Source organism: Gracilinanus agilis, chromosome 4, assembly GCF_016433145.1.
Source record: "Gracilinanus agilis isolate LMUSP501 chromosome 4, AgileGrace, whole genome shotgun sequence".
NCBI lineage: Eukaryota > Metazoa > Chordata > Mammalia > Didelphimorphia > Didelphidae > Gracilinanus > Gracilinanus agilis.
The window spans coordinates 197,922,003-197,949,935 of NC_058133.1; the positions used below are offsets into that span (position 1 = coordinate 197,922,003).

The following is a 27,933-nucleotide window of genomic DNA, read 5'->3' on the forward strand; positions in this document are numbered from 1 at the left end:
ATGGAAGGGCCGTGTCGCCTGCTGCTGATGCTCCTGCTGCTGCTTTTGGGGGTGAGTTCGAATAGGAGGTGTCCTCTCTTCGCACGCACTGGGGTTGGGAGGGTGCGCAGAGCCCGCGGAGTAGAGCAGGCGGACACTTGGAGAGGGAACTTGACTCCCCCGGGGCACTCACTGTGCGCCAGGGTAGAGTGGGAGACTCTCGGACCAAAGCCTGGGGCTTTCCGAAAAGCTTAGGGAGAAGGGGGGCGCAAACAGGACTGCGATGTCTGTCTCGGAGAGAAGCGCGTGTCTGCGGGGGAGGTGGCAGCTCGGACACTTGGGTCGGAAGCGGCGAGAGCTGTTGAGGTGCGGCTAGTCAAGAAGCGGTCTCCGGCGCTTTGGTCCCCGGAGTGGGGTCACGAAGGGAGTGACAAGAGGGGAGATGCTCCGACTCCCTGGTCCCTGGGAGGAGTAGGTTGGCTAGAGTATTCCGACGCCTGAATCATCGAGAGGAGCTTCTGTTGACCAACGAGGCCAAGGGAGCGGCGGGGAAGGGGATGAGTTGGGTGGGGTAATTGGGCTTCGGGACAGACAGAATGGGGGAGCTGGCTCCAGCGATAAGCTCTAATAGAGGCAATGGGGGATGAGGAACGGGATTCGGGAATTGGGGGTAGGAGGTAGGCAGAAGGTATTAAGGGTGGGACTTTGGACAATAGGGACAGGGCAGGACAATGAAGGGAGGGGAGTGGGATGCGCTAGTGAATGAAGCCGGATGGCTGCAGAGAAGGGGCGTTGGAGGAGCAGATGAGCAGGAAGAGGGGTCATGAAAAAGAGATGGAGCAGAAGCAGGCAAGGAGGAAAGACAAGCTGAAAAGTGGGGAGGTGGGGTGGAAGACAGAGAAGGGGCTGAAGTAACGATGAAATGGTCAGACCAGAGGGCTGGAGCCTAAAAGCACGGGGGCTATTCAAGGACACTTTCCCTCTATGTCTTACCTAGCCCGGAGATTGTAGATGGAGAAGGCACGGGTTGTAGCGGCCAATCTCCCGGCTTCTCTATCCTCCTAGAGCGCTGCAGGTCACTTCTCGAAATCGTCCTAACTCTCTTCTCTCACTCCCATCCGGCGGGAGCTTCTTCCCAGAACGCTCTTGCACTCCAACCATCACCCCTTTCCCAGCCAGCGGGCTAGGGGGTAGCCTGCACGAGCTGTTTTTGGCAGAAAGGGAGGCAAAGAAAGAGGATCCCTTCCGTTGTTCAGGTCCCCGGTATAGGACAGAGAGACTAGATTGGCCCACGTACGGAACAAGGAAGGTTCTCCGGGGGCAGTGGTACATGTTAGGTCTGGCTCCGGAGGTTTAATGAATCAAGTGTAGAACCCAGGAGGCCAATGGCCAAGAGAGGGCGCTCTGAGGAGGGGGAAAAGGGGCAACCACAACAGCTGGCATCCCGTCCCGTCCATTCCCTGAAAAATTAGTACTGAGCTGCTCAGCGCATTCCGCTTACAAATCCTTTCTCACGGCTGAACCAGTTCCACCCAGCCCCGCACACTCCCTGGGCTATCTTCAACTTCTCCCAACTGGGTCTGCTGCCTGGTGCGGGGCTGAAGAATCCACTCTGTTCCCAGTCTTGGGAGTTGGGAGGGTGAGAAGGGTCGGCATCTGACGGGCGTGAAGCCCGGGTCTCTGGGGGACAGAAAGCAGAAGCCGGGAGAGGCGGAGTTGGGGAAGGAAGAAAAGAGTGAGTGGACTGATGCCTGAGTTGCTGTGTCCGAGGCGTTTTCTCCATGAGCCAGAGAAGTCTGGCTTCTGAGAAAAGAGCGAGGGACAGGGGGTGGGGGTGGCCTGGGGGGCGGGTCAGGATCTTCTGGATCCCTCTTCTGCTGAGTCATAGGGGGAGCTGTCTCAGGTGAAGGGCAGAGTGTCCCCCACAGAGGCACCACAGTCTTGAGGTCATTGGGAGAGTTCCACGGAGGGGGACAGATTAGCTTCTGTCCTTAGGGGTCAACCCTAAATCTAGCTCTAATAGCTCTAAATGAGGCGCAGAGGCAGGTAAGGATTTCTTCTTAGCCTATACAAGCAGGCACCTCCAAACCGCCTAGATGCCGAAACTACAGTCCCGAAGCTGCCTTCTTGCAAAACTGACCCATGGGGTGGGTGTGGCCAAATCACTGAGAGCCTGGGATGCCCGAGATGGGGGCCGAGACCACCCTTTCCTTGCAGCCTCCCAGAGCACTTTGTTTTGAACCACTCAGATGGCATTGATCTTGAGGCTGAAGTGCCTGGAATTGGGGGGGGAGGGGAATCGTTTGGGGGGGAGGAGGCATAAGTGTCATCAGGGAAACTGTGGAATGGCCCCCTGGAGAATCCCAGATCTGGGCCAGGTGTGTGGCTGAGGTAAGATTGGGGTTGAACTCCCCATGGGGCACTCCCAATCACCACTCCTTCCCAGGCTACCTAGCTGCAGGCTTTAACCAGATCTGTAGTGCTTAAGCTCTCTCTCTGTGTGTGTGTGTGTGTGTGTGTGTGTGTGTGTGTGTGTGTGTGTGTGTTATGGATGCTTTTCACCTTCTGGTGAAGACTATGGTCCCCTTCTTAGAATTGTGTTCCTAAGAAATTGAAGGGAATGCTTAATTTCAGTTGGAGCCTGCTGAAAATAAAGATGTAATTTTTTTCTCTTCCAAGTTCATAGCTCCCCCTGAAATCTATCCCCAAAGGGTCAATGGACCTCAGGTTAGGACCCCCTAGTGATTAATAACTCACCTTGTGGGCAAGGGTTGAGAAAAACTGGGCCCATATCTCTCTGCACCTCTCTGAATGATAGAAATCTGGAGGAGCTGGGTGGGCTCCCCAGAATCCTGTGCTTGAAAACATGAACTATTCCCCAAATTCCTGAAACTAGAAGGGAATTATGACCCAGAGACCAGAAGAAAAAGACCATATCAGAGAGGCAACTCTGAGGGAAAGGCAGGCATTAGTTTCTAGTTTAGGCAGGTAAGCATCAGGGATGAAATTCAGTGCCAGGACTGGGAATTGGGGAGGCGGAGGTTAGTTTTAGGGGCTCAGGAATATCCAACCCCCCAGCTCTGCAAGGGATGCTGCCTGGCAGTGCTCTCAATGCTGTCGTGGTTTCTTCCTGAGTCCTGGCAAGAAAGTGCTGAAACCAGAGCATCCCGGGCCAGGCGGGCGGGGGAGGGAGCTGGGGTAATGGAGGCACTTTGTCATTCAGATGTCTGTAATCGGAGCTGCCTAGGAAGCTAATGCAGCCTCTAATAGGAATGGAGCTAAAGGCAGAAAATGAGCAGGACAGTCAGAGGGGAGGAAGGGATCTGGCAGGAGGCCCAGCAGGGGAGAGTGAGTGGCTTTGGCAGGATTTTAGGGTTACCCCACCCTTGCCCCTTAAGGTGGCAGAAAAAGGACCTTCCGAGCCTTCAAATTGAGCTCTTCCATCATTTTGAGCTGAGGGGTGACTGTGATATTTGGTTCCCTTCTCCATCAACATCTTGGTCAAATGAGCACCACACACCTGTCTCCCCACCTTTTGCAATGGATCCTCAGTCCCAGAGCTTGATTGTCTCCTTCTACCCCCACTCTCAGACATTTGAAAGTGAATTCTATAGATTCATGAAGGTCTCAGAAGTTTTCAGGTCATTTGAAAAAGTCATAGACTCTTAGAATTTAGAGCAGAAGGGAGCTTAGAGATCAATCAGCCCACTCTCCTCATTTTGCAGAGGAAGAAACTGAGTCTCAAGGTCACAGAAGGAATAAGCTGTCAAAATGAACATTGGAAAACATGTTTTTGTTTTCAATTTGAACCCAGGTCCTTTGATTCCAGATTCAGGGCTCTTTCTACTATGGTGTAAGGTCCTCAGACTCAAGACTAGCAATTCCTTTTCCTTTCCTGGTACTTACTCCCTTCCTTGAAGCCTTGCCCTTCTCATCCTGCCCCTCACCCCAGTCCCTCCTCTGAAGTCTACTAAGGCATCAGCTCAGGGTTCTCAAAGTGTGGTCTGGGGACTCCTGAGGGTCCTCAAAACCCTTTCAAGCAGTCCACAAGACCCAAGCTATTTTCATAACAATGTTTTAATTTCTAATAGTAACTGCAGATATAACGTGCATAAACTCAATAATTTTTGAGTGTCAATGGTCCTAAGAGCAAAAAGTTTGAAAACCATTGCATTAGACAGTTAAAGGGGTTCTGTAGAGCAGCTAGGTAACACAGTAGACATAACATGGAAGACATGAGTTCGATTCTGGCCTCAGACACTTATTAGCTATGTGACCTTGGGCAAGTAACTTAATTGCTATCTGCCTCAGTTTCCTCATCTGCAAGATGATGCTAATATCAGTACCAACCTTCCAGGGTTGTTATAAGAATAAACTGAGACAACCCATGTAAAGTGCTTTGCAAACCTTAAATTGCTCTAGAAATGCTAACTCTTGTTATTATTAGAGACAGATCCTACGTCTCTAGCACTGTCTCAAGCAGATGGCAATCTTCCCATACTGAAGTTGCTTATTCTCTTGTCCCCACTCTTCAGTCCCATCCACCCATCTCCTTCATGAAAGTCCTTCTTGAAATTTCACTGCAATCTTTCCCACTGCAGCCTCAGATGATTCCTCCTCATTCTATCCTTGGTAGGGTCGGTCAGTATTTTCCACTTTAATTCACTCTTCACATCTCTGCTCTGCAAAACAGTGCTGGCTCATTGGATTTACAGTTGGAAAAGACTTAGAGATCATTCAGTTGCCTTCATTTTTCAGATGAAGAAACTGAGACCCAGAAAGGAGAATTAATTTACATGTTCACAGCACAGCCTGACCATCTCCAAAGCTCTTTCTACTACTCCTGGATAGCATCACAGCAAGGAAAGAATATTGTCTTCTTGGGGAAAAGCTCTCAGAAGCCACCTGCAGCTGTAGAACTGGGGCAGGAAGCCTCCTGGGTTGCAGATGTTTTCCTCCCAGGACTAGGATATATCATTGCCTCCTGGGGAAGGTGCAATATTGAGAAGAGGGGACATCTGTCTATCCCCTTCTTGGGCCACACAGGCCCTTTACAATCCTTCTAAAGAGCAGCTGCCTCCCATGAGGAACCAATTTGTCAATCCCCCTCACTCTTCCATTCCTTTCTAAAGTATCCAGATCTTTGCCTATTTGGGGACATTGGGGTAAAGTATCCAGCCAGCTGATATAGAAGCAGTCAAATGGAATGGACAAAATGACCTTGTGACTTTTCTTTTGGTCCCATAACATCAGAACTTGAATAGGACTAGGTGGTCTACAGCAAGTGAGGCAGATTTGGGAGTTTGCATAGGCCTTATGATGCTTTTAATTTTCATTTTTTTTTTAAGAGACAGAAAATAAAACAAGACTTCAGCAGCCCTCCTACCCCCACCCTCAGGAGAATCTAGTGCTAAATTGTTCCTATCCCTGGCCAAAGATGCTTCGGCGGCAGGAATCTGACTCCCCTTTCCCCTGGATACTGAGCTGTTCCAAGTGTCTCTCTGTGTATGTGTGTGGTGAGGCGGGGGAGTCCTCTGTTCTCTGGAAATCAAAACCTTGTGAGGCAGAGTAGCCTGGTGGTTATATGGCTATTTTACAGTCATCTATAACAAGTTTTCTCTTTATTCATGCCAGACTCTTACTCTTTGGTTGGCTTTTCTTTAGGCATTGTGTCTATGTCATTTGACAGATAAAGGAAACTGAGACCCAGAAGGAAATTTGAAAAGACATAGATGACAGAGATTAATTTGGAACCTAGATCTGTAGTCCCGTGTACGAGCATCCCTCTGTACATGTTCCCATTTTCTCTTGGGGTGGGGGACTGTGGGAGCTCGGAGGCTGGTTCTCAAGGTCCCCTAATTCTGCAAGAGAGACCAGGAATGGGGTGGGGAGACTAGAAGTCCGGGAAAAGTTCTCCCGATTCAAGAGACCTAACCTAGGAGTGAACTCAGCAGCTGGTTTGTTCCAAGTGTTCTGACCTCACTCCCTCACACTTGGGGGGATCAGTGCAGAGAGGCACCAGTGTCCCTCTCTTCCCCAGGCTTTTGATGTTCCTAATGCCTCCCAAGTGAGCTCATCCCTGGGCCAGGTGTTTCTAATAGAGTGAATTAGGAAGGGGCATTTGATCCATCGGAAGATTCATTCTTCTCCTCCTCCCCTCTCTCCCTTCTCCCCGGACTTCCGGAGGCTTCTTCAGCTTGACCCTGCTCCCTCTCTCCACACAGGTGTCGATGGGGGAAGTGAAGGAAGATTGTGCCACCAACCTGTACACCGACAGTGGCGAGTGCTGCCGGGCATGCAACCTGGGCGAGGGTGTGGCCCAGCCCTGTGGGGTCAACCAGACTGTCTGTGAGCCTTGCCTGGACAGTAAGTTCCTCGAGGAGGGGAGGACGGGGACTTTGGGGCTGGTGCTTCGGGAGTAGAAGCTCGGAGGGGCAGAAACCATGGGGGCTCAGACATTCTCAGCCGGGACTTTTTTTTTTAAATCAATTACATAAAATAACTAATTTCCACACAGGTTATATAATGGAACTTATCTCCCTCCCTCTCTTCCCTTGGCCCTCCCAGTGCCGGCAGGCAATTCGACCTGGGTTATACTTATATCATCAGGCAAAACCTATTTCCATATTATTTTTTTTGTAAGGGAGTAATCTTAGAAAACCAACACCCCACAATATAAACCCAAATACACAAGTGATAAATCATATGCTTCCATCTGCAGTAGGACTCCAACAGTTCTTTCTCTGGTGGGGCTGGATAGCTTTCTTTATCAGAAGCCCCTCAGAGTTGTCCTCAGGAGGGCCTTTTGAACCCTGGTTGGAGTAGTTTGTTATAGGAACACAGAGCCATAGAATGATTGTGCTGGAAGGAAATTTAGAGGTCAGTCCAACATCCTTATTTTATTAGTGTTTTTTTTTAACTCTTCTGTCTTAGAATTGATAAGTATCAGTTCTAAGACAAGAGTAATAAGGGCCAGGCAACTGGGATTAAGTGATTTGCCCAGAGTCATATAGCTAGGAAGTGTCTGAGATCAGATTTGAACCCAGAACTTTCTGTCTCTAGGTCTGGCTCTCAATCTACTGAGACACCCAGCTGCCCCATTTTATTAGTGTGTGTGTGTGTGTGTGTGTGTGTGTGTGTGTGTGTGTTTGTTTGTTTGTTTGTGTGTGTTTTTAATCCTTATTTTCCATCTTGGAATCAATACTGTGTATTGGTTCCAAGGCAGAAGAGCGGTAAGGGCTAGGCAAAGTGGGTTAAACTACTCGCCCAGGGTCACACAGCTAGGAAGTGTCTGAGACCAGATTTGAACCCAGGACCTTCCATTTCTAGGCCTGACTCACAATCCACTGAGCCACCCAGCTGCCACATTTTATTAGGTTTTACAAAGTATTGCTTTATCTCTTTTTGGAGTCACTATTTAGAGTTATAAATACAGTTAATCAAAACCACTTTTTAAACAGACACGCACCCCATAGTATCTTTGTTCCTATGCCATGACCAGTGTCAGCCCCTTCATTTTGTTTTTTTTTTGTAAAAAACATTTTACCATTGCTTTTTATATCATGATTATATCATTGTTTATATCATTATTTCCCCAAACATTCCTGCCCACAGCAGAATGCTCCCATATAGTTAAGCAAAACAAGCAAATCAGTTGGTCACATCAGACATTTGCCTCATCTCACATCTGCAGTTCACTACTTCTCTGTAATTGATAATAAGAACTGTTAGCATTTAGATAGAGCTTGAAAAATTACATAATGCTTTAAAATATCATCTCATTTTACCCTTACAACTCTGGGAGATGGGTGCTGTTGTTCAGTCACTTCAGACATATCTGACTCATCATCATCCCATTTGGAGTTTTCTGAGTAAAGATAATGGTATGGTTTGCTATTTCTTTCAACTCATTTTGCAGATGAGGAAACTGAGGCAAACAGGGTGAACCGACTTGCCCATATAACTAGTAAGTGTCTGAGGTCAGATTTGAACTCCAGAAGAGGAATCATCTTAACTTCAAGCCCTGGTACTCTAAATACTGTGCCATTTTACAGATAGGGAAATTAGGACTGGGATAGGTTAAATTCCTTACCCAGGATAATTAAAACTAGTAAGTATCTGAGGTCAAATTTGAACTCAGGTCTTCCTAACTCATTGTCAAACATTCTCTCCATTGGACAACATAGCTCCCTCTTTGGAGAGAAGAAGTGTTTCAGTGAGAGTCCTCTGACAATTAAATTGATCAGAGTTTTAATGTCTTTCTGTGCTATTTTCCTTTTCACTGTTATAGTCCTTGTATAAATTGTTCTCTTGAATCAATGGTACTTCGTACAATGTCTGAGCCCAGTGCTTAGTAAATGCTTATTAACCTATTGGCCTTGTTCTTTTTCAGTTCATAGAAAATCTCCCAGATTTCTCTGGATTCTTTATAGTCATCTTTTTTTTAACAAAACAATAATGTTTCATTAACTCATATGCCACAATTTATTAATCTATTTTCCAATTAATTTGTTGTTATCTGGTCATTTAAGTTTTGTCCGACTCTCTGGGATCCCATTGGGGTTTTCTTAGCAAAGATACTAAAGTGGTTTGCCATTTTCTTCTCTAGTTCATATTACAGCTAAGGAAACTGAGATGAAGTGACTTGCCCAGTGTCACACAGCTAGGAAATGTTTGAAGCCAGACTCAAACCCCAGTCCTCTTGACTCCAGGACTAGCACTCTTTCCTCTCTACCTGCTATGCTACCTAGCTACCCATGTAGCTAGAACTTTTAAGAAAACTAGAGGAGCCAGGAGGTTGAGATGAGGAGGAACGAATTCCAGGCGTAGGGAACAGCCTGAATAGTATTTGATTTCCTTGCTCCCTCTTTTTATAGAGGAGGAAATAGTTATATGGCTTCAATATCCTTTAGTAGGCTTGCTACACATTATTCCATTTATATGTTCCAGCCACATTGGAAGATGAGCTGTGTCTGGCAAGGCTTAGTGGATAAGCTACTGGGCTTAGAGTCACGAATCACACAATCAGTCAGCAAACACTAATAATGCCTACCTACTACTATGTGTTAAATACTGTCCTTAGGGCTAATAAAACAAATACAGGAATGTGATAGTGTCTGCCCTCATGGAGCTTCCATTCTACTGGGAGAACAGAGCATGCTCACCCAATAATGAAATCCAAGATGTATACAAAAGAAAGGCACGTGATGGGGAAGACACTCATAACCAGAGGACTGGGAAAGGCCAGCAGGAGGGAGTGGTGTTTGGGCTGATCCTTGAAGGGACACAAGGGACCAAGAGGTGGAAGGGAGAAAGGACAACCTCATATTATGGACTCCATCTAGCAGAAGGACTAGGACAGCTAGGTGGCACAGTGGATAGAGTGCCAGGCCTGGGGTCAGTTAAATTCTGGCCTCAGATACTTCCTAGCTGTATGACCCTGGACAAGTCACTTGACCCTGTTTGCCTATCTGCCAGTTGAGCTGAAGAAGGAAATGCAAAGCACTGTAGTAGCTCTGCCAAGAAAACCCCAGATGTTCACAAAGAGTCAGACATCACTGAACAACAATACCATAACAAGTAGAAAGAATTCATTGGGTTTCCTCAGCATGGAAGATTTAGTAATAATAATAAATATTTAATAATAGTGAATATATTAATAATAAGTGAATATAACAATAGATAATTAATGGATAACTGATATTTATATGGTGCCTTAATGTTCACAAAGTACTTTACATATATTAGGTGTCCCAAAAAGTTTTAGTACAGTTCTAATAGCTTAATAGATTTTCCAGAAACAATTTAGGAATTGTTTCCTTTGAACAATCCTGGGAGACTAGGGCTACAAATGGTATTATTATCTCCATTTTACAGATAAGGAAACTAAGGCTGAAAAAGGTTAAATCACTTGCCCAGGTCCTCATGGCTATTATTTATCAGAGGGGAGATTTGAACCCAGGTCTTCCTGACTCCAAGTCCAGTACTCCTTCCACTATGCCTGAGAAGCCTCCTATCTTGATTAGAATTCAATCCTCCTCAAAGGATGCTCTTGTTCCATCTTTACCTCTGATTCTCCAGTACTTTAGCCCAGGGCTTGCCATGTAGCACAATAAATACTAGCTGAGCTGAATTAAATTTGATTTTGAAAGAGAGTATAGTTAAAAAATAATAACTGCCTTCCCCCCCTCCAAAAAACCCATCTTGGAGGTAAGCAAAGGAATCCCCCGAGAGAAATGCCCCCTGTTGTGTCTGGGGCAGGCAGGGGGAGGAGAGGCCGATGACTATCTGGGCTAAAAATATCAGCCAAGCAGCAAAATCAATGACTGTTCTTTTGCTTTGGTGAGTGGGGCTAGGGGATGAGAGATCGAATCCCCGACAAGCTGGGGAGTCTGACCTTGGGGATCCCATCGAGGACATGACCATTCTCTCCTGCTGAGGGGGGTCCTTTCTAGTACAGATGTGGGAAGGTATGGAGGGAGGGAGGAGGGAAGGAAGAGACTGTGTCCTGAAAGGGAGAAAAACCTTCTGGGAAAAAGCAGGACCTTTGTCTGGTCCAGGCAGGGAACCAATGCCCTCCCTTGCTGTGCCCAGCATGATCCCTACACACTTTTCTAGTAGGCACAGATCCTTTCCTGGGAGGGCATCCTTGGGGCCCTGCCTGGGATGTTAAGATGATGTATGATATAATAACGTTATGATGATGATGATGATGATATAACACTTTAAAATTCATGGACCCCACGGAGTGCAGAGAACCAGTATTAGGATGCCCATTTTGGATATCAGAAAACAGGCTCAGAAAAATTGTGACTTGTGACAATAATGCAACTATAATGATAATAGCATTTGTATAGCACCTACTTTGTGCCAGGAACTTTACAAATATCTCATTTGGTCCTCACAGTAAGAGGCAGGTGTTATGATGATCTCCATTTTACAGCTGAGGAAACTGAGATAAATTGGAGTTAAGTGATTTGCCCAAGGTCACAGTAAGTGTCTGAGGTTAGACTTGAACTCAGGTCTTCCTGGCTCCAGGCCCAGCACTCTATCCGCTTCATCACCTATTTGCAACGAATAGGGTTTACATCCAAAGGAAACTAGGTGGCCCAATGCATAATAGAGTGCTGGGCCTGGAATCAAGAAGACCTGAGTTCAAATCCAACCTCAGACACTAGCTATATGACTCTGGGCAAGTCACTTAAGCTCTGTTTGCCTTAATCCCCTACAGAAGGCAATGGCAAACCACTTTGATATCCTTGTCAAGAATACCTCATATGGAGCCAGGAAGAGTTGGACATGACTGAACAACAACAGCACGCATAGGGTTTAGGGCTAGAAAAGACTCTTCTTCACTCTCTTATAGACATAGGGGCTTATACCCACTCCACAGACTCTTGTTTCCAAAAAGTCAGCTCAAATCCAACCCAACCCCTCTTCTACTTCACTGGAAGTCATTTGCCTGGGATGCTGTTCCTTCCCTCCCCCATCTTAAATTCCCAACACGCAGACCTTCCTCTCCAGACCTCCAATTTGTGATGGGGAGGTGGGGAGACCTTTAATCTGCCCCTGAGGGAAGGTGGGTGCTCTGGGCCCCCCGGGATCCCTTTTAAAACAGCCTTTCAATTGGCCCCAATCCCAGAACTTGTCAGAATTCTTAACTAAGAGGAGGAAGTACATCTCTCCCCCTTCCTTTCCTTCACCCACAGGACTGATCTTCCTCAAGAAGGGGGATGGGGACAGGGAGAAGTGAGAAGCACAGGATGGAGGGGAAGGGTTGGATCAGAAGGAGCTGTGGGCTCTGTGGGTTTGGGCCCAGCAATGTCAGCTTTGGGGGTGGGGAGGAGTTCAGTGTCAAGGACAGGGATTGGGAAATCAACATTAGAGATATAGTTGCCTCAAGAATCACTTGGTATTAGAAGAATCTTTCTCTTCCTCCTAATTCTGTCTGTCTGCCTGCTTCTCTCTCTCCTTCTCCTTCTCCCTCCCTCCTTCCTTCTCTCTCTAGTCTCTTATTCTCTCATTTTCTCTGTCTCTGTTTCCTTCTTCTTCCTCTCCTTTTCCCTCCCTCCTTCCTTCTCTTTCTAATCTCTCATTCTCTCTCTCTTCTCTCCCTCTCCCTCTCCCTCTCTCTCCCCCTCCCTCTCTCTCCCTCTTCCCTCTTCTCTCTCTCTCTCCTCCCATTCTCTATTCTCTCTCTCTCCCTCCCTTCCATCTCTTTCTCTCTTCTCTCTCTCCTCTCCCTTCCCCCCCACCCCGCCCCAGCTCATACTTCTTAAGGAACTCAATTGACAGTTCCCTCCACAATCCTCCTTGCCTCTACTCCATGTTCTCTGTTCTCTAAGACCTGATCATCTTGAAACACTGTGGGTGGGGTAGTCCAGGTGTACCCACAGAGAGCAAGCCAGTTTCCCAGCTCAACTTCTCCTTCTCCCCCACCTTTGAAATATGCCCACTCAGCCTCTTCTTCCAGACCAGAACTAATGGGGGGCTGTTATTTATTCATGAAGCATCTCATGGGACTTAGGGGGTGGGGTGGGAAAGATATTCTCTAATCTGGTTAGAGAAAAAGGCAAGAGATCCTAGGGGGAAGGGGGAAGCATTTGTGAAGGGTCTTAGAAACAGCACGATGGATAGAGCACTGGGCTTGGGGTCAGGAATACCTGAATTCAAATCCTGCTGCAAACCTTTACTAGGGTGACCCTAGTCAAGTGACTCAGTCAACTTAACTCTTCATAGCTGCAACTTCCTAATCTATCAAATGATGAATTGGACTGGATAACACCTAAAGCCCCTTCCAGCTCTTGGGAGAAAAGTAAAACTTGGGAACGTGACAAGAATTAGTCACCATTCTCCATAGGAATTCCTAGGTCTGGAACAAGGATCAGTTGCTGGTCTCTATGCCCCAAACTGATGACCCCATCCCTGGACCTAGTCTCTACCTGACTTTCCTAGATCAGGTTCATCTACTCACTAGAGCTAGACTGAGAATTCTTCCTACTATCTAGTCTTTCTGCAGAAAATGACCAGAGTAAATTGGGAAGAGAAGATACCTAGGGAGAGAGCTGGAGCAAGGAGGGAGCTGCCCCTCCTTTGGAACTAGTCTTTCCAGCCTTGCCAAGAATTCACCTCAGGCCCTGAGCACCATCATTGGCCTGGTTTAATGAGCTATTTTATTCAGAAGAAGAGACCCCAGCAGAGTTTCTCTTGTTCCTAAAACATTTCCACCCAGAAACCAGTTTTGCTCTCACCTTCCCTAGTAGTTAAAAAAAACCCACCACATATTTCACACCCCTTAAAACATGTTCCCAGGAGATCGCCTGCCAATTTTTCCTCCCAGAGGCAGAGGAGAGCACCCTCCCCTCCACACATAACCATACAACTGCCATCCATCCCCCTGTCTCTGGGCCTTTACTGACCCATCTTGTTGAGGCTCTCTCTTTTTTAAGACCTCATGCCCTGCTTTAACTATTGCCAGAATGGATTTTCTGCTGCCTAAGGAATTTTGTTCCCACTGAAACTTAATCTAAATTCTTCTCACCTGACCCATTCTAGGATCATAAATTTAAATCTACTAGGAAACTTAGGGATCATCTAATCTATCCCCTTGATTTTGCAATTGGGGAAACTGAGGCCACAGAGAGAAAGTAACTTCCCCAACATCATATAAATAGTAAATAGCAGGGCCAAGATTTTCAAACTAAGCTCCTCTGACTCTAAAATGAGACTAGTGCCATTTTCACTATACACACCACCTCTCTCTCTGAAAGGAACTTCATTGGGTCATGTTTTGAAAGATCTTGAGGATTTGAAAATCATTAAGCTTTTCCTACTTGGTCAATCTTTCCTACTCTCTTTCCTTTCCTTTCCCTCCTGCCTTTCTATCATATTCTTTTCTTCTTCCTGGTCTTTGTCCTTCCCACTCCTGCTCCCTGTCTGATGATCTATAGATACATTTTCATCTCTTTATATCTTTGCTTAGCCAAAAATTCCATCTCACAGCTTTGCCTCTAACTCTCCCCCAATGGGAAAGAGCCATCACCATTTTTTAAGTCTCAGAATTCTCCCCTGTTCTTAGCACTTAGCCCTTTTCTACCCCTCATTTCCAATCCTAGACCCTTCAGGGTTATGATTTCTCATCTGATCCAGGATTTTATGGTACTAGTATTGGTTGTGTCACGCTGGGAAAATTATTTTGTTAGGTCTCAGTTTGCTAAATGGAAATAAAAGGTTTAAATTATAGAATTTATTAGAAATATTAAGGAATTAGTATTATTTTGTTGTTATTGAGTAGCCCTGGGCTTTCTCTTACCCTTTCTTCATCTACATGTTCAGTTACATGGACCCACTAAAGAGGGCAGGGTAAGAATTTAAGGGTGCTGTTATCCTCTTTCCTTTTCCTTTTCTTTTCTTATTTTAAACCCTTACCTTCCATCCTAGAATCATGGCAGAATAACAATAAGGGCTAGGCAATGGGGGTTAAGTGACTTGCCCAGGATCACTCAGCTAGGAAGTATCTAAGGTCAAATTTTAATCCAGGACCTCCTATCTTTAGGCCTTGCTCTCAATCCATTGAGCCACCCAGCTTCCCCTTTCCCTTTATTTCTGAGAGCCATATTCACAGAAAACCAAGGGCTCAACTTTAAATAATTTGATTCTACCCTTTTCTCTTTGCCCTAGTTTTATTATTTCATAATCCTCCCCTGGTCTTGACCCAGCATCTTCCTTCCCAGTCTAAACCCACAGATTTAGATGGAGTTAAATGGTGATCTTTAAATTAGAATAACTTTCAGAGTTGAGAGTGTCAGAAAGTTATGGGCATTGGTCAGGAAATCCTACCTATGTTGTAATGAACCCTAGTCTCTCCTGTTATAGACCAAGCCTCCTCTTTAGGACCTCTTTTGATGCTAAATCAAAGATTTTTGCCCCTTTAAACTTTATGCTTCCTCCCACACCCCCTTCTTCCTGAAGAAGAGGAGAAGAAAAGGGAGTGGAAGGCAGGTAGAAGGATTACTAGATTGAAGGCTCTGTAGCCCAGGTGATCCCCAATGCATCCAGACCAGGCTTTGGGGAAAGCAGGATGGGAACCCCACAGAGATTAATTTATATTTACCTAAAGCAGAAGCATCAGTCCAGGCAAGGGGATTCCAGGGCCTGAGATGCAACAATCATTTCTGTGCCCCAACCACAATCCACCCTTGTGGCTGGGGGCTTTTCACCTGAGAATGAGGACTTCAGCACTTTAAGATCCAGTGAAAATAAATTCATAACTCCTGCCCTGCTGTGGGAACAAGTCAGTAGCTGGAGATGGAGGAGGGAGAGGGGGAGTGGAAAAGGAAAAGGAAAATTCAGTGTCTGAGGACTGAGAAGAAAGTCAGCGTTTGGGAATTGGTGGAAGGACTCAATGTCTGAAAAGTGTGGGTGCTCAGTGTTTGGGGATTATGGAGTGGAAACACTCTAGGGATTATGGAGGGTCAATATCTGGGGAAGAGGAGACAACTCAGTGGTTAGGGCTTGGAAGGAAGACCCCAGTGTCTGGGGATCGATTGGGAAAGGCGGTTGGCATCTGGGAACTGAGTGTCTACAAATAGATAGAGAGAGGGTCCAGGTCCAGTGGGGCCTGGAAGGGAGAACTCAGTGTCTAGGATTTGGTGGTGGAGTGATAGATAGGTGTGGGAAGGGACCCGACTATTAGGGTTAGAGGGCTTTGTGTAGAGGACTTTATAGTTCTTATACTCTGGCTGGACCTCGGATGAGAGCAGATTACCTGAGACTACTTGTGAAGGTCTTCTGCTATGAGGTGGAAGAAGCTAAGTTCCAGGATGATGGGGAGCCCAGGTGGTGGCCAAGGCTAGATCTGACCCTGCTCTCTTCTCTCCCACCTGCAGGTGTGACCTTCTCAGACACAATCAGTGCCACAGAAACTTGCAAGCCGTGCACTGAGTGCGTGGGGCTGCAAAGCATGTCAGCACCTTGCGTGGAGGCTGATGACGCGGTGTGCCGCTGTGCCTATGGATACTATCAAGATGAGGAGTCGGGGCTCTGCAAGCCTTGCAGTGTGTGTGAGCCAGGCTCTGGCCTCGTCTTCTCCTGCCAAGATAAGCAGAACACTGTCTGCGAGGTGTGCCCGGAGGGCACCTACTCAGATGAGGCCAACCACGTGGACCCCTGCCTGCCCTGCACAGCCTGCGAGGAGACTGAACGAGAGACCCGGGAATGTACCCGATGGTCCGACAGGGAGTGTGAGGGTGAGCAGGGAATGGGGCAGGAGGCTAGAGACCAGGATAAATACTGGCAGACCTGTGAGCAGAGGCAAAGGTAGGCGTGAGGATTGGGTACAGGCAAAGGAGTCGGCATGGATGGGACCAAAAAGAGCTTCTTGGCATGATTTTTGAAAGATGAGAATGGGAGGAATAAGACAGAATTGGGAAAGAGTGAATGTTGGCCCCACTTTCTGAAAAAGGAAAGAAACTACTTTACAAGTGAGTCTGATTTCAATTTCTCACAAAATTCTAGACTCTATTTAATTTTTTTATTAACGTATTTTGCCACAGCTCTTAGCACATAGGCATAGGGACTTCGAACAGTGGTTTAACTATATAGGGAACACTTTGATGAGAAAGTTCCTTCCATAATGCAGACTGGCTCCTTCTTGGAAACTTAAGAGTTCTAGAGAGATGCGGAAGGCACTGAGAGGTTAAATGATTTTTCCAGAGTCATGTAGCCAGTTTAGATGAGAGATGGGACTTGAACTCAGTTCTTCCTGTCTCTAGGCAGTGGTACATTATACCACCTAGCTGTCTCTGGACACCATATTCAATGCCTAGGATTTTATGCATTTTCTGCTCTCTTCTAGGGCTTTAGATAGTCATTATAAGTATATGCTATTCCTAGCTGTGTGACCCTGGAAAAGTCACTTAACCCTGTTTGCCCAACCCTTGCCCTTCTGTCTTAAGGGTTTAAAAAGCAATCATGTAGCATTCAGTTTGATTTTATTGTTCTATTTTCATTGCTGTAGTCATTGTGAATGTAGTTTTCCTGGTCCTGTTTACTTCATTCTCCATCAGCTCACATAAGTCTTTCTAGGCTTCTCTAAATTATGTGTTCATAGTTTCTTAGGATGCAGTAAAGTCTGACTAGATTCTTGTAGAATATATTATTATATAAATGAAGTAATAAGCATTTCTAAAAGAAAGTAGTAATATGTATGAAGAACAGGTCATTTCTTTTCTAATCAAATTCTTTTTTTAGGGAGGGATGCTAAAATGGATAAATTAGGGGATTGCTGCAAGACAGTATTACCTAGATTTTTATCCAAGTCTCCCTTGTTATTCTTTTTTTTTAAACTCTTATCTTCTATCTTAGTATCAGTTCTAAGACAGAAGAATGGCAAGGACTAGGCAATCAGGGTTAAGTGACATGCCCAAGGTCACACAGCTAGGAAGTGTATAAATCCAAATTTGAATCCAAGTCCTTCCTACTCCAGGCCTGCTACTCTATCTACTCTATCCTACCTCGCTGCTCCTACTCTCTTTTGTTATTCAGAAAAAAATCTGGAGACATGGGCTAGTGTATTTAGGTGGGTCTAAAACCAATTGAGTGGCTGGAACCAAAGTGTAATTGTTAATGTGCCCATATAAATGAGCACCATAAAAGGTCTTAGACACTTCCTAGGTGTGTGACCCTGGGCAAGTCACTTAACTCCCACTGCCCAGCCCTTTCCACTCTTCTGCCTTGGAACCCATGCTTAGTATTGATTCTAAGGCAGAAGGGAAGGGTTTAAAAAAAGTGATGACGGATGGTCTTCAATGGAGTGCTCTGAGAGATTGGAGCTTTTTCCTTTGCTATTTAACATTTTTGTCAGTGATCTGATAAAAGGAATAGATGACATGCTTTCCAAATTTGCAAATGGCAAACCTAAGAGAAATAGGAAGAAAGGAAAGGAAGAAAATAAATAGATATTAAGCACCTGCAAACGTGCCTGGCATTTGATCTTCACAACAACCCTGGAAAGTAGATACTGCTATTATTTTCATTTTACATCTGGGGAAATTGAGGCAGACAGCAGTTAAAGTGGCTTGCTCAGAGTCACATAAGCCAGTAAATGTCAATGGTGGGATTTGAATCCAAGTCTTTCCGTCTCCACTACCTAGCTACCTCCGATAACATAAATACTGTAAATACTGTCCAAAAAGACCTAGAGAGGCTGAGTGTTGGGTGGAATCAAAAGAAATTCAACTTAATAGAGATCAGTGTAAACTCTTATATTTGGATGAAAAAAATCAACTTTACAAGTACAAAAACGAATGAAGCATGGCAAAGTAGTTTGTCTAAAAGAGATCTGAAGGTATCAGAGGACTGAAAACAGTAAGAATCAGCATGGGGCAGCGAGGTAGCATAGTGGACAGAGCTCCAGGCGGCTTGGAGTTGGAAGGACCTGAGTTCAAATCTGACCTCAGATACTTTTTAGCTGTGTAAACCTGAGCCCTTATTGCCGGGGTCTTTCCCGACTTCAGACCCAGTGCCTTTGCCATCTTGTTGCAATACATTCGATTGCAGGTAGTAGTTTTTAGGAAGGGCAGGGAAGCTGGAGATCATCCAGAGGAAGGCAAGCAGGATGGCAAAGGGTCTTGGTTCATGACCAGTTGCAAGAAATGGGGTTGCTTAGCCAAGTTTTCAACAAGGGAAGGCTGGGAGACCATTGGTCAGGTATTTATTCTGCAGAGGTAATTCTTGTTTGATTAGGAGTTGGATTAGATGAACTCTGAGTCTCCTTCCATTTCTGATGTTCTAGAGCTGCTGTGGCATATTGGGAAGAATCCTGAACTTGGTGCCAGGACTTATATTCTAGTTCTACCATTAATTCACTGTATGACCTTAGTCAAGTTACTTTTCTTTGTGACTCCATTTTTCCCCTGGAGTTAGGTAAGATAATACTGCAATAGAGTTCTTAGAGACAGTCTAGGAATAGAGTAGACACTGGGAACCCCAGGAAAAGAAGTCACTTATTGGGAGGAAAGGACAAAAGAATTTTTTCTCATACCTACTATGTGCCAGGCACTATACTAAATGCCTTACAAATATTACTCGTTTGATTGTTACAATGATAGGTGCTGATATTACTCTTATTTTATAGGAAACCGAGACAGACAGAGGTTAAGTGACTCACCCAGGGTCACATAACTAATAAGTAAATGAGATTGGATTTGAATTCAGGTCTTTCTAACTCCAGGGCCAGCATTCTATCCACTGCAACACCTAGGCACTTCTTATAGCACTTTAAGGTTTATTAAGCAATACCCTGTGTGAGGTAGCTAGTATAAGAGTTATTACCCCCATTTTACAGATGAAGAAACTAAGGCTAAGAGAAGTTAAGTGGCTTGCCCAGGGTCACACAGCCAGTAAACATCTGATCAGTATTCGAACTCAAATTTTTTGAATCCAAGTCATGGTTCTTTCTGCTATGCAGGGCTTAAGGACCGGGATGGGGCATAAGAGGTGAGCAGAAGTTTGAATCATAAAATGTAACTCACTGAGAAAGGATCCCTTCTAAAACAAATACTTTACAGATAGGAAAATCAGAATCCAGAGGGGCAGTGGTTTGTTGAAGATCACATAGTCACTCAGTGGTCAAGCTAATCCTAGCACACGGCTCTAGATTCTGAGATCTGTGTTCTCCTTCCTATAACAAAAGAAAGGGAAAGGGGCAACTAGAGCAGGTAGAACAAAGTTCATGGGGCATGAGGGGCTTAGGAAATATAGGACTTGAAGGGGCTTTGCTCAGGGAACTCAGAAACCCACGGTGTGTTTGGCTTGAACTCTTCAGACTGATGTCTCTGTGTGAAGAGAGTGGGGTAGGGGGGAGCATCAGGGGAGGGTAGTCAACAGGAGTTCCTCTAGCGATGAAGCTAGGAAAATGATGGTGATCATCTGTAAGGGAGACATGAAGGCCAGGAAGAGAAGAGAGGACAGAAGTCCCAAAGGAAATTCAAAGTTATTTTTGGTCCTTGGTTTATTATTATTCTTTTCCTAGAAATATGGTGGGTGGGCATGGGGCAGTGCCAACCTGAGAATCAGTGGAGAAGCCCCACATCAGGAGAGGGGAAGACATGGGGAGGGGGCCACATGAGAGCTGTGCTCTCTAAGGGACCCAGGATGCAGAGTCCTAACCTGAAGGGGAGATCAGAAGAGGTTGCTATTAGCACTGTTACAGAGGGCTAGATTTAGCCTATTCCTAGCTGACCTGCAGCACTAAGTATTCACAGAGCAGGGACTCGTCCTAATGGGAAAGGGGAAATTTAGACCCATGGTCAGAGGTTTCCAGCCTGACCAAGGCCCTATTACAGTCTCTGCTCTCAGGGAGAGCCCCAAGATAGCTCCCCACCAACTCCAAGATCTCCCTGAAACAAGGCAACCACAGAAAAGTGGTTGGGGAAAGTTTATTCTTTCTTCCATCTGGGCTAAAACAGGGAGTATGTTTGTGTGTGTATATATGTGTGCATGTGTGTGTGTGTGTGTGTGTGTGTGGCTTCTGGGCAATGGAAAGGAATAAGGGTGCTGTGTCTTGGTAGAAAATTTTGGAGAAAATGATTGGTGGGTAGGAGGAGGAGGAAAAAAGCCTGGAAACTTATTGCTTCCAGGCAGAGCAAGGAGGGGAAGAGTTTCCCTACCTGAGCTTCTCTCCTTGAGCAAGTTGGGACAGCCCAGGGTTGGGAAAAGGCCAGGTAAGAGCTTAGAAACAGAGGAATGAGATGTTTGGAGGAGGGTTTGCCACTGGGGGACATGTAAGCATCTTGCCAGCTCCCCCAGTCCAATTCTTTCCAAATCTATTCTTCCCAGAACATCAAAGGGTTAACAGCCTGCCTAGACTCATAAGGTTCTTGGAAGTGGAATTAGGCTCTTAATCTGATTGTCCTGCACCCCCATGTAACATATTCACCTGGATATATGTATGTATCTGATGCGAATCAGGTGACTTGCCCTTCAGGGTGGAATGACACCTTCCCACCTGGGTCTATGCTCTGAGTCCAGGTTAGCTTTAAGGTGAAGAGTGGGGGAGATGAAAAACTACAGCTGTTTGTCGAGCATTCTGAGCTTCTCCCTCCCTTCTTGCCACCCAGAGCCAGCTTCTAGCCGGGAAACAGCTGTCCAGACAGACCAAGGGTTTGGCAGGTTGGGATGTTAGGGGACGTGGCCACATCTGGATCTCATTTCCACCCTCCCCCCAAAAAAGATTAGAGGGAATTAGGAAGACGGAGGGGGAAAGGGGGCCTGGAGTGGGGATAAACTCACTGTTGGCTCTTGACCCAAGTTCCATCCAGATTCTGGCCCTAGAAAGCCCCTTTCCTGTTCCCTTCCTTCTATACCATGGACCTCCCTGGTTATTTCCATAATGACCTGACTGGCCACTTCTTCTCTTGTAAATTGGGCCCCTTCAGCCTGACTAGGTATGCTTGCTACAGGCAGAGGAGAGGGCATGGCAAAGTGTGAAGTGCAGTGGTTGGGATGGAAAAGGGAAAGGATACGGGGACATCCATCCGAGAACAGACTGTGGTCCTAGAGGCTCACCCCAAAAATCTTATAACAGGGTCATGGCAAAAATTCAGAAAGCTCTGATGCCTTCTCCGAGGCTGCCAGATGACTCTGCTGGTGTCTCACCCCAGGGGTGGAATGATGGGCTCGTGGCAGATGGTATTCCCCTCCCCATCATCCCTCCCAATCAGATGGACTCCAGATACACATCTGGAAGACACATCCCTCAGCAGGGACTGAAATATAGATGCTTTGAAGTGGCTTCATCCTCAAGCCGAGGAAGTCCAGGCAGCCAAATAGGTAGCTCCCGCTTGGGTGGGTGAACCAGAGGCTACTTTGGAGTGGTAGCAGTGGCGGGGGAGATAGATCCTTTATCCAGAAGTGCCTGCCTGGTAGATGCAGCCTATAAGATATCCTGCCTCTTCTCCCCCCTCAGTCAGCCCTGCCTTGAGTGAGGGTAGGCATTCCATGCCCAGGCAGATACCTCAGGATATCTAGAGGCCACAATACCTGGCACCGGGTACCCCCTGGCTAAACAGCGAAATGGAAAATCCCACCCACTCGTGCCAGGAAATGTCCGATCTAGCAGAGAAGTTGTCAGTGCCCAGCTGGCACTAGCAGAGGGTCGAGGTTATCCATTCCTTCCCTTCTCCCACTGCTGGGCATTGTTTGCTTTCTTGGCTTAGCTCCCTACAATCTCCCCTCCTTTCCCAGGATTTGGGTGTTGCTCCCTCCCTATAAAGGGTTAAGTCTGCCCTACAGCATTTCTTTGGGTGGCAAGACCAGACACATTGTGGGGCCTGGGCCAGGCAGGGCCCTTGCCAGTTCGGAAACAGATGTTGGGCTTTGCCTAGTCACTGGCTAAGGAGAGGGAGACAGCTGAGCTCTTCAGTTCCCAAGGAGTCTTGGTGGCATGGAGGAGGGGGGGAGTATGGCCTGGGGGACAGGGAATGGGATGGGACAGAGACAGAGCCCAGCTCTTTGTGGAAGGTGGGGTACCTCCTGTCTAAACCTGAACAACAATCTCCTATCCTTCAGGGTAGAGCTTCTTGGAGGCCGTATGGGGCAGCAAAACCCAGGAAAATAAGAGAACTCTCCCAGAATCACACAGCACCGAGGTTTAGAGCTGTGTTTGGGGATTCCTTCTTTCTTTAAAAAAATTTAAAAACCCTTACCTTCTGTCTTCAGATGAGTTCTAAGAAAGAAGGGCAAGGACTAGGCAATGGGGTTAAGTGACTTGCCCAGGGTCACACAGAAGGAAGCGTATGAAGCCAGATTTAAACCCAGGTCCTCCCAAGTCAAACCTGGCACTCTATCCACGGTGCTACCCTAGGTGTCCTGGGATTGGGGATTCTGGTTTATGGCAGTTTCTGTTGTCCATTTTCCTTCTATGATCTTGGCTCTTCTCTCCTGGCATCTGTACACACACATTCATAATATATACATTCACAAACAATGAAAGTAATAATTATGTAGAGCTTTCAGTCTGGCAAAGTACTTTATATACATTTTCTTATTTGATCTTCAGAGCAACCTGTTAGTAGGTATTAACATTCTCATTTTAGAGATGAGGAAATAAGTTCAGAGAGATTCAGTGATTTCCTTAAGATCACACAGCTACTGAGTATTGTAGTCTGGCCTTCCAAGTCAGACAGAAGTTCATCTCTCTTCTTCTAATCATAACACTCTTTCCATTCCTACCACCCCATGCCTCTGAAATGTGCCGTGGGGGAGTCTCGAGGTGAAGGGGATCTTCTAAGTTGGGCCTTAAAGAAGAAGGGAAGATCCAAGAAAAGAAGGCCTAAAGGGGAGGCGGTGGAGGGAGAGAATGCAAGGTGAAAGGTGGAGGGACTCACCTAGATCTCTTATGTCTTATAATCCTTGGGCAGAGATCCCAGCCCGCTGGATACCCCGGACTACAACTATTCTGGGCTCTGAGAGCCCAGCCCCAGTCACCCAGGAGCCTCCTGAGCCCCCCGAACCTGAAGATGAGGCCAGCACAGTGGCCGATGTGGTGACCACTGTGATGGGCAGCTCCCAACCCGTAGTGACCCGAGGTACCACCGACAATCTCATCCCTGTCTACTGCTCAATCCTGGCTGCAGTGGTTGTGGGTCTGCTGGCCTACATTGTCTTCAAGAGGTAAGAGGGGTGACAGCCTGGGAGCTTGAAGCCTTTCCACTCAGATATCCGACTTTTCCCTTTGGCCGTCGATTTGTCCACATTTGGGAGAAGGGAATGCCTCTGGGTCAATGTAATTTGCTCTCTTGACCTTTGACCAAGAATCATAAAACTGCAAGATGTTTCAGTACAGTGGAACCTTAGAACAAAGGATGTCAGAACGAGGAAGGACCTCGATTGTCCTTCTGGCACAGGAAAGAACCTCCACATGTCAGAATTGGGAGGGACCTTAAAGATTATGGAGTGTAGCTCTCCCATTTTACAGAGACTCAGGAGAGAAATGACTTGTAGAAGTCGCATACATTTTTTCTGAATTATATAATAATAAACAATAAGCTTCTATTCTCTAGCCACATGGGGGTCTAGAATAAGGACAGAGTGTTCAGTCTTTGAGTTGGAAAGGGCCTCCAAAATTTTTTGCCCCCCTAGTACCTGAGTTGTGACTATGATAGTAATATAACATCCCCAATAAGTAGTTTCTAATTTCTGCCTCCTGTGGCAGCCCGTTGCATTTTGGGATAGTCATAATTATGATATTTGACCTTTGACTCTGGGCATTTGGTTTTTAAAAATTTTTATTTATTGATTTTAAAATATTTTTCTGTGTTTCCATGATTCATTTTCTTTCCCTCCCCTCTTCCCTGCCCCCTCCCAGAGCCAACAAGCAATTCCACTGGGTTGTACAAATGTTGTCACTTGATACCTATTTCCATTGGGCATTTGGTTTTTGGCTCGTGGTTTGAACCCCACTTCACACTTCACTTCAGCCTAGAACCAGACTCCATTTCCCCTTGGGCTTCCCATTTCCTGGATATGACTGAGGAAAGTGAATTTATGTGGGCAATCAGAAAAGAATGAGGAGATCCTCTCTCAGTCCTGCCTGCCTTCTTTCCTTCCCTCCCTCATCAGGGGCTCAGCCTTAGCTACTATCCTTTTCACAGCTCCTAGGCTTTCCCTGCTAGGGGTGGCCACTCACTGAGTGAAGAATGCTGGGAACTAAAGGGCAGGCAGAGTTTCTCTAAGCCACAGTCCCTTCGTTCATGAAGCTGATGTTCTAGTTCAAGGAGTTAGAGAGGAGGCAAAGAGAGAGCTAGAATAGACGACATTATGGAATAAACGCACGAGAGAAGGGGAAAACCAGGCCTTCACTACCCTATTATATGCCCATGAGCATCCGTATCCATATCCAGGCAGGGTATGGGAACTCCTCCCATGTACCCAAATAGCATCAACCACACACATGCACTTCGGTGCTTGAGATCAGCCAACAATATGCAAAGAGGCATCAGCAGCAACTTGAGGCTCTGTGCCTGTCCCTCTCTGACCCCAGGTGGAACAGCTGTAAGCAGAATAAGCAAGGTGCCAACAATCGGCCTGTGAACCAGACGCCATCTCCGGAGGGGGAGAAGCTACACAGCGACAGTGGGATCTCCGTGGACAGTCAAAGTCTCCATGACCAGCAGCCCCAGACTCAGACAGCTCAAGTCCAAGGTGCGAGGGTTGGGGCTCCTGTGGGTGAAAGGGTCAAGGAGAAGGAATCTCCACATACCTTGAGACTGTGGCTGATTCTACCCATGGATGGCCACCCTCACCTGGGTTCTCTAAAACAGGCTAGTCTGGGGGGCAGCTGGGTAGCTCAGTGGATGGAGAGCCAGGCCTAGAGACAAGAGGTCCTGGGTTCAATTCTGGCCTCAGACACTTCCTAGCTGTATGACCCTGGGCAAGTCACTTATAGCCCTTACTGCTCTTCAATACACAGTATTGACTCTAAGATGGAAGGTAAGGGTTTAAAACAAAACAAAACAAACAGGCTAGTCTAGGAGGGGCAGAGGCCAGACTTAAAGAGAAAGTAACCAAGGTGAATGGATAGTGATGTCTCCTTCCAGGGAATGATAGGAAAGAACGAGAGAAATCTTTGTCATGACAATAATAACAATGTTAATATTATTAATAATAACTAGCACTTCAAGGCTTGTGAACCACAGCTCCCCATAACAACCTTGTGAGGGAGAGGAGGTTCTATAATTATTATTATTTATATTTTACAGACGAGGAAACTGAGGCACAGAAGGTTAAGTGACTTGCACAGGGTCCTACAGGTAGTAAATGTCTGAGGTAGGATTCAAACTTAAATATTCCAGGCTCCAAATCTAGCATTCTATGGACTATCTAGCTGTTTCTATGCATCCAGAACCAGTGAGAGGGAGGGGTCAGCCTGGACTCTGGGAAATGGATGGGATGACCTTGGAAGTCCTTTCCAGCCAGAGGAGCTGGGAGGTCTTTTCTAAACCAGAACTTCCAGACTCATCAAGCTAATTGCCCCCCTGGGGCTAATTACCCCAGAAAGTGGCTGCAATTAGCCTCCTGCCCCAGACTTCCCAGGGACAAGTGGTTAATTATGTCCCTAATTAGCCACCCATAGCCTGGTTCCAGTTCACCCACTAGGCACTTGTACCTTCCTATAGACTATTCAGAGCTGAGAATTGTCTCCCCCACCCTCCCTCCACCCTCATGGGTTGGTTAGAGTTGGGGGAGGGAGGAGACCTGGGGACAGGAAATGCACAATTTGTCTTGGCCATGCTCAGGACTTAGAGTGGTCACACTCTCTCCTTTGGTTTTCTCTCAGTTCATAAGATGTGGAACTGAAAAGGGGGGACCTTTGGGATGATCCGGTCTAGGGGTTCTGAACCCTTTTTTTCGTGTGTTCTGGACCCCTTTGGCAGCCTGATGAAACCTATGGACTCCATCTCAGAATGATGGGTTTGTTTTTGTTTGTTTGTTTGAGAAAATATACAGGTTTACTGAGGAAACCAATTATATTGAAGTAAGCATGGAATTATTTTATGGAATTCCATCTCCTTGGAAATGCCTAGAGTCCAAATTCAGGAACCATTGATCTAATCAAACTCCTAATTTTATAGATGAGGGAACTGAGGGTCAAGAATGACTTATTAGCCTCAGTACTTCCAGCTCTAAGACTCTGAACCTGATTGTGGGAAGATGACACAACCTATATCGAGTCCTTTATCCAGGCCTTCCTAGTCGGTTAAGTCCTTCTCTAAGTCTGACCTCCAAACCCTGCTGAGGTCAGTTTACTCCCCAGAGGGGAGTGTTCTCTGCTGCCCCATCCCTCTCTCTGTCTAACTCTCCCGCCCCTCTCTTGCAGCTCTCAAGGGGGATGGAGGGCTCTACAGCAACCTCCCAGCCGCCAAACGGGAAGAGGTAGAGAAACTGCTCAACAGCTCATCAGAGGAGACTTGGCGGCACCTGGCAGGGGAGCTGGGCTACTTGCCTGAGCGTATAGACTCCCTCACCCGAGAGGACTACCCTGTCCGGGCTCTGCTCGACAGCTGGGCTGCCCAGGACAGTGCCACCCTGGACGCCCTCTATGCTGCCCTGCGCCGGATCCAGAGGGGAGACATTGTGGAGAATCTCTACAGCGAGTCCACTGCCACCTCTCCCGTCTGAGCAGGCACCAGGGCTCCCCTCCCTCCCCTGAGCCCCTTACCCTCAGCATCCCATGGGGCGGAGCCCTTCAGATATGAAGGAAACTGGAGAGGGAGGAGAGACTTCCTTCCACCCAAGGGGACATTCACCCTCTTGGCTAATGGTTACCCACTGGGGTGTCTTCTCCCTCACTCCCTCAGCAGCTCCTCAGACCCTCCCCACCCTTTCAGACTGTCTGACACTCGAGCCAAATCCCCAGAGAAGAGAACTCCAAGGAGCTCCGCTGGAGAGAGCAAGCCCCCCCATCCCCTGTCCCCCCTTTCTCTCCAAGGAGTAGAGGTCAAAGGTCAGGGCCTAGGTGGCCAATTCTTTTCCTCACTTTCCCTCTCTAGACCATCCTGGTTTCCATCTGTGATATCACCCCCTCCACCCTCACCTTCCTCTCTTTCACGTATCTCCCTGCTCCCTCTCCCTGCCTCCTGTCTCCTGCTTAATAGGAATACTGTCCTGGGTGTCTGGTTATAGAGAAGGAGCTTGAGATGGAGGGTAAGGAGAAAGGGCACCCTCTTCTCCATGTGACCACAATGTCAGTGACAGAAAGGGAACTTGGTGGGAGACAGGAGATGTGGTCATATGGACTTGACACTGTGAACCCTGGGGGTGAAATACTATTCTCTGATGAATTTTTTTATTCCTCACTGTTTTCTCAGTTATTCCCACCTCACCCCGCTGGTCAGAGCCCCAGAGGGTAAAAAATTACAGAATCTTACATGGTCAGACTTGCCAGGGACCTAA

The 27,933-nt window shown here is 46.7% G+C and overlaps 1 protein-coding gene across 1 annotated transcript; it reads left to right on the plus strand.

Moving 5' to 3' along the window:
- Positions 1-27,933, plus strand: NGFR (nerve growth factor receptor). Its single transcript, XM_044674247.1, has 6 exons — positions 1-51; positions 6,204-6,345; positions 15,867-16,226; positions 23,400-23,652; positions 25,022-25,182; positions 26,858-27,933. Exons 1-6 carry the CDS (start codon positions 1-3, stop codon positions 27,157-27,159), a joined length of 1,269 nt encoding a protein of 422 aa, XP_044530182.1. The 3' UTR covers positions 27,160-27,933.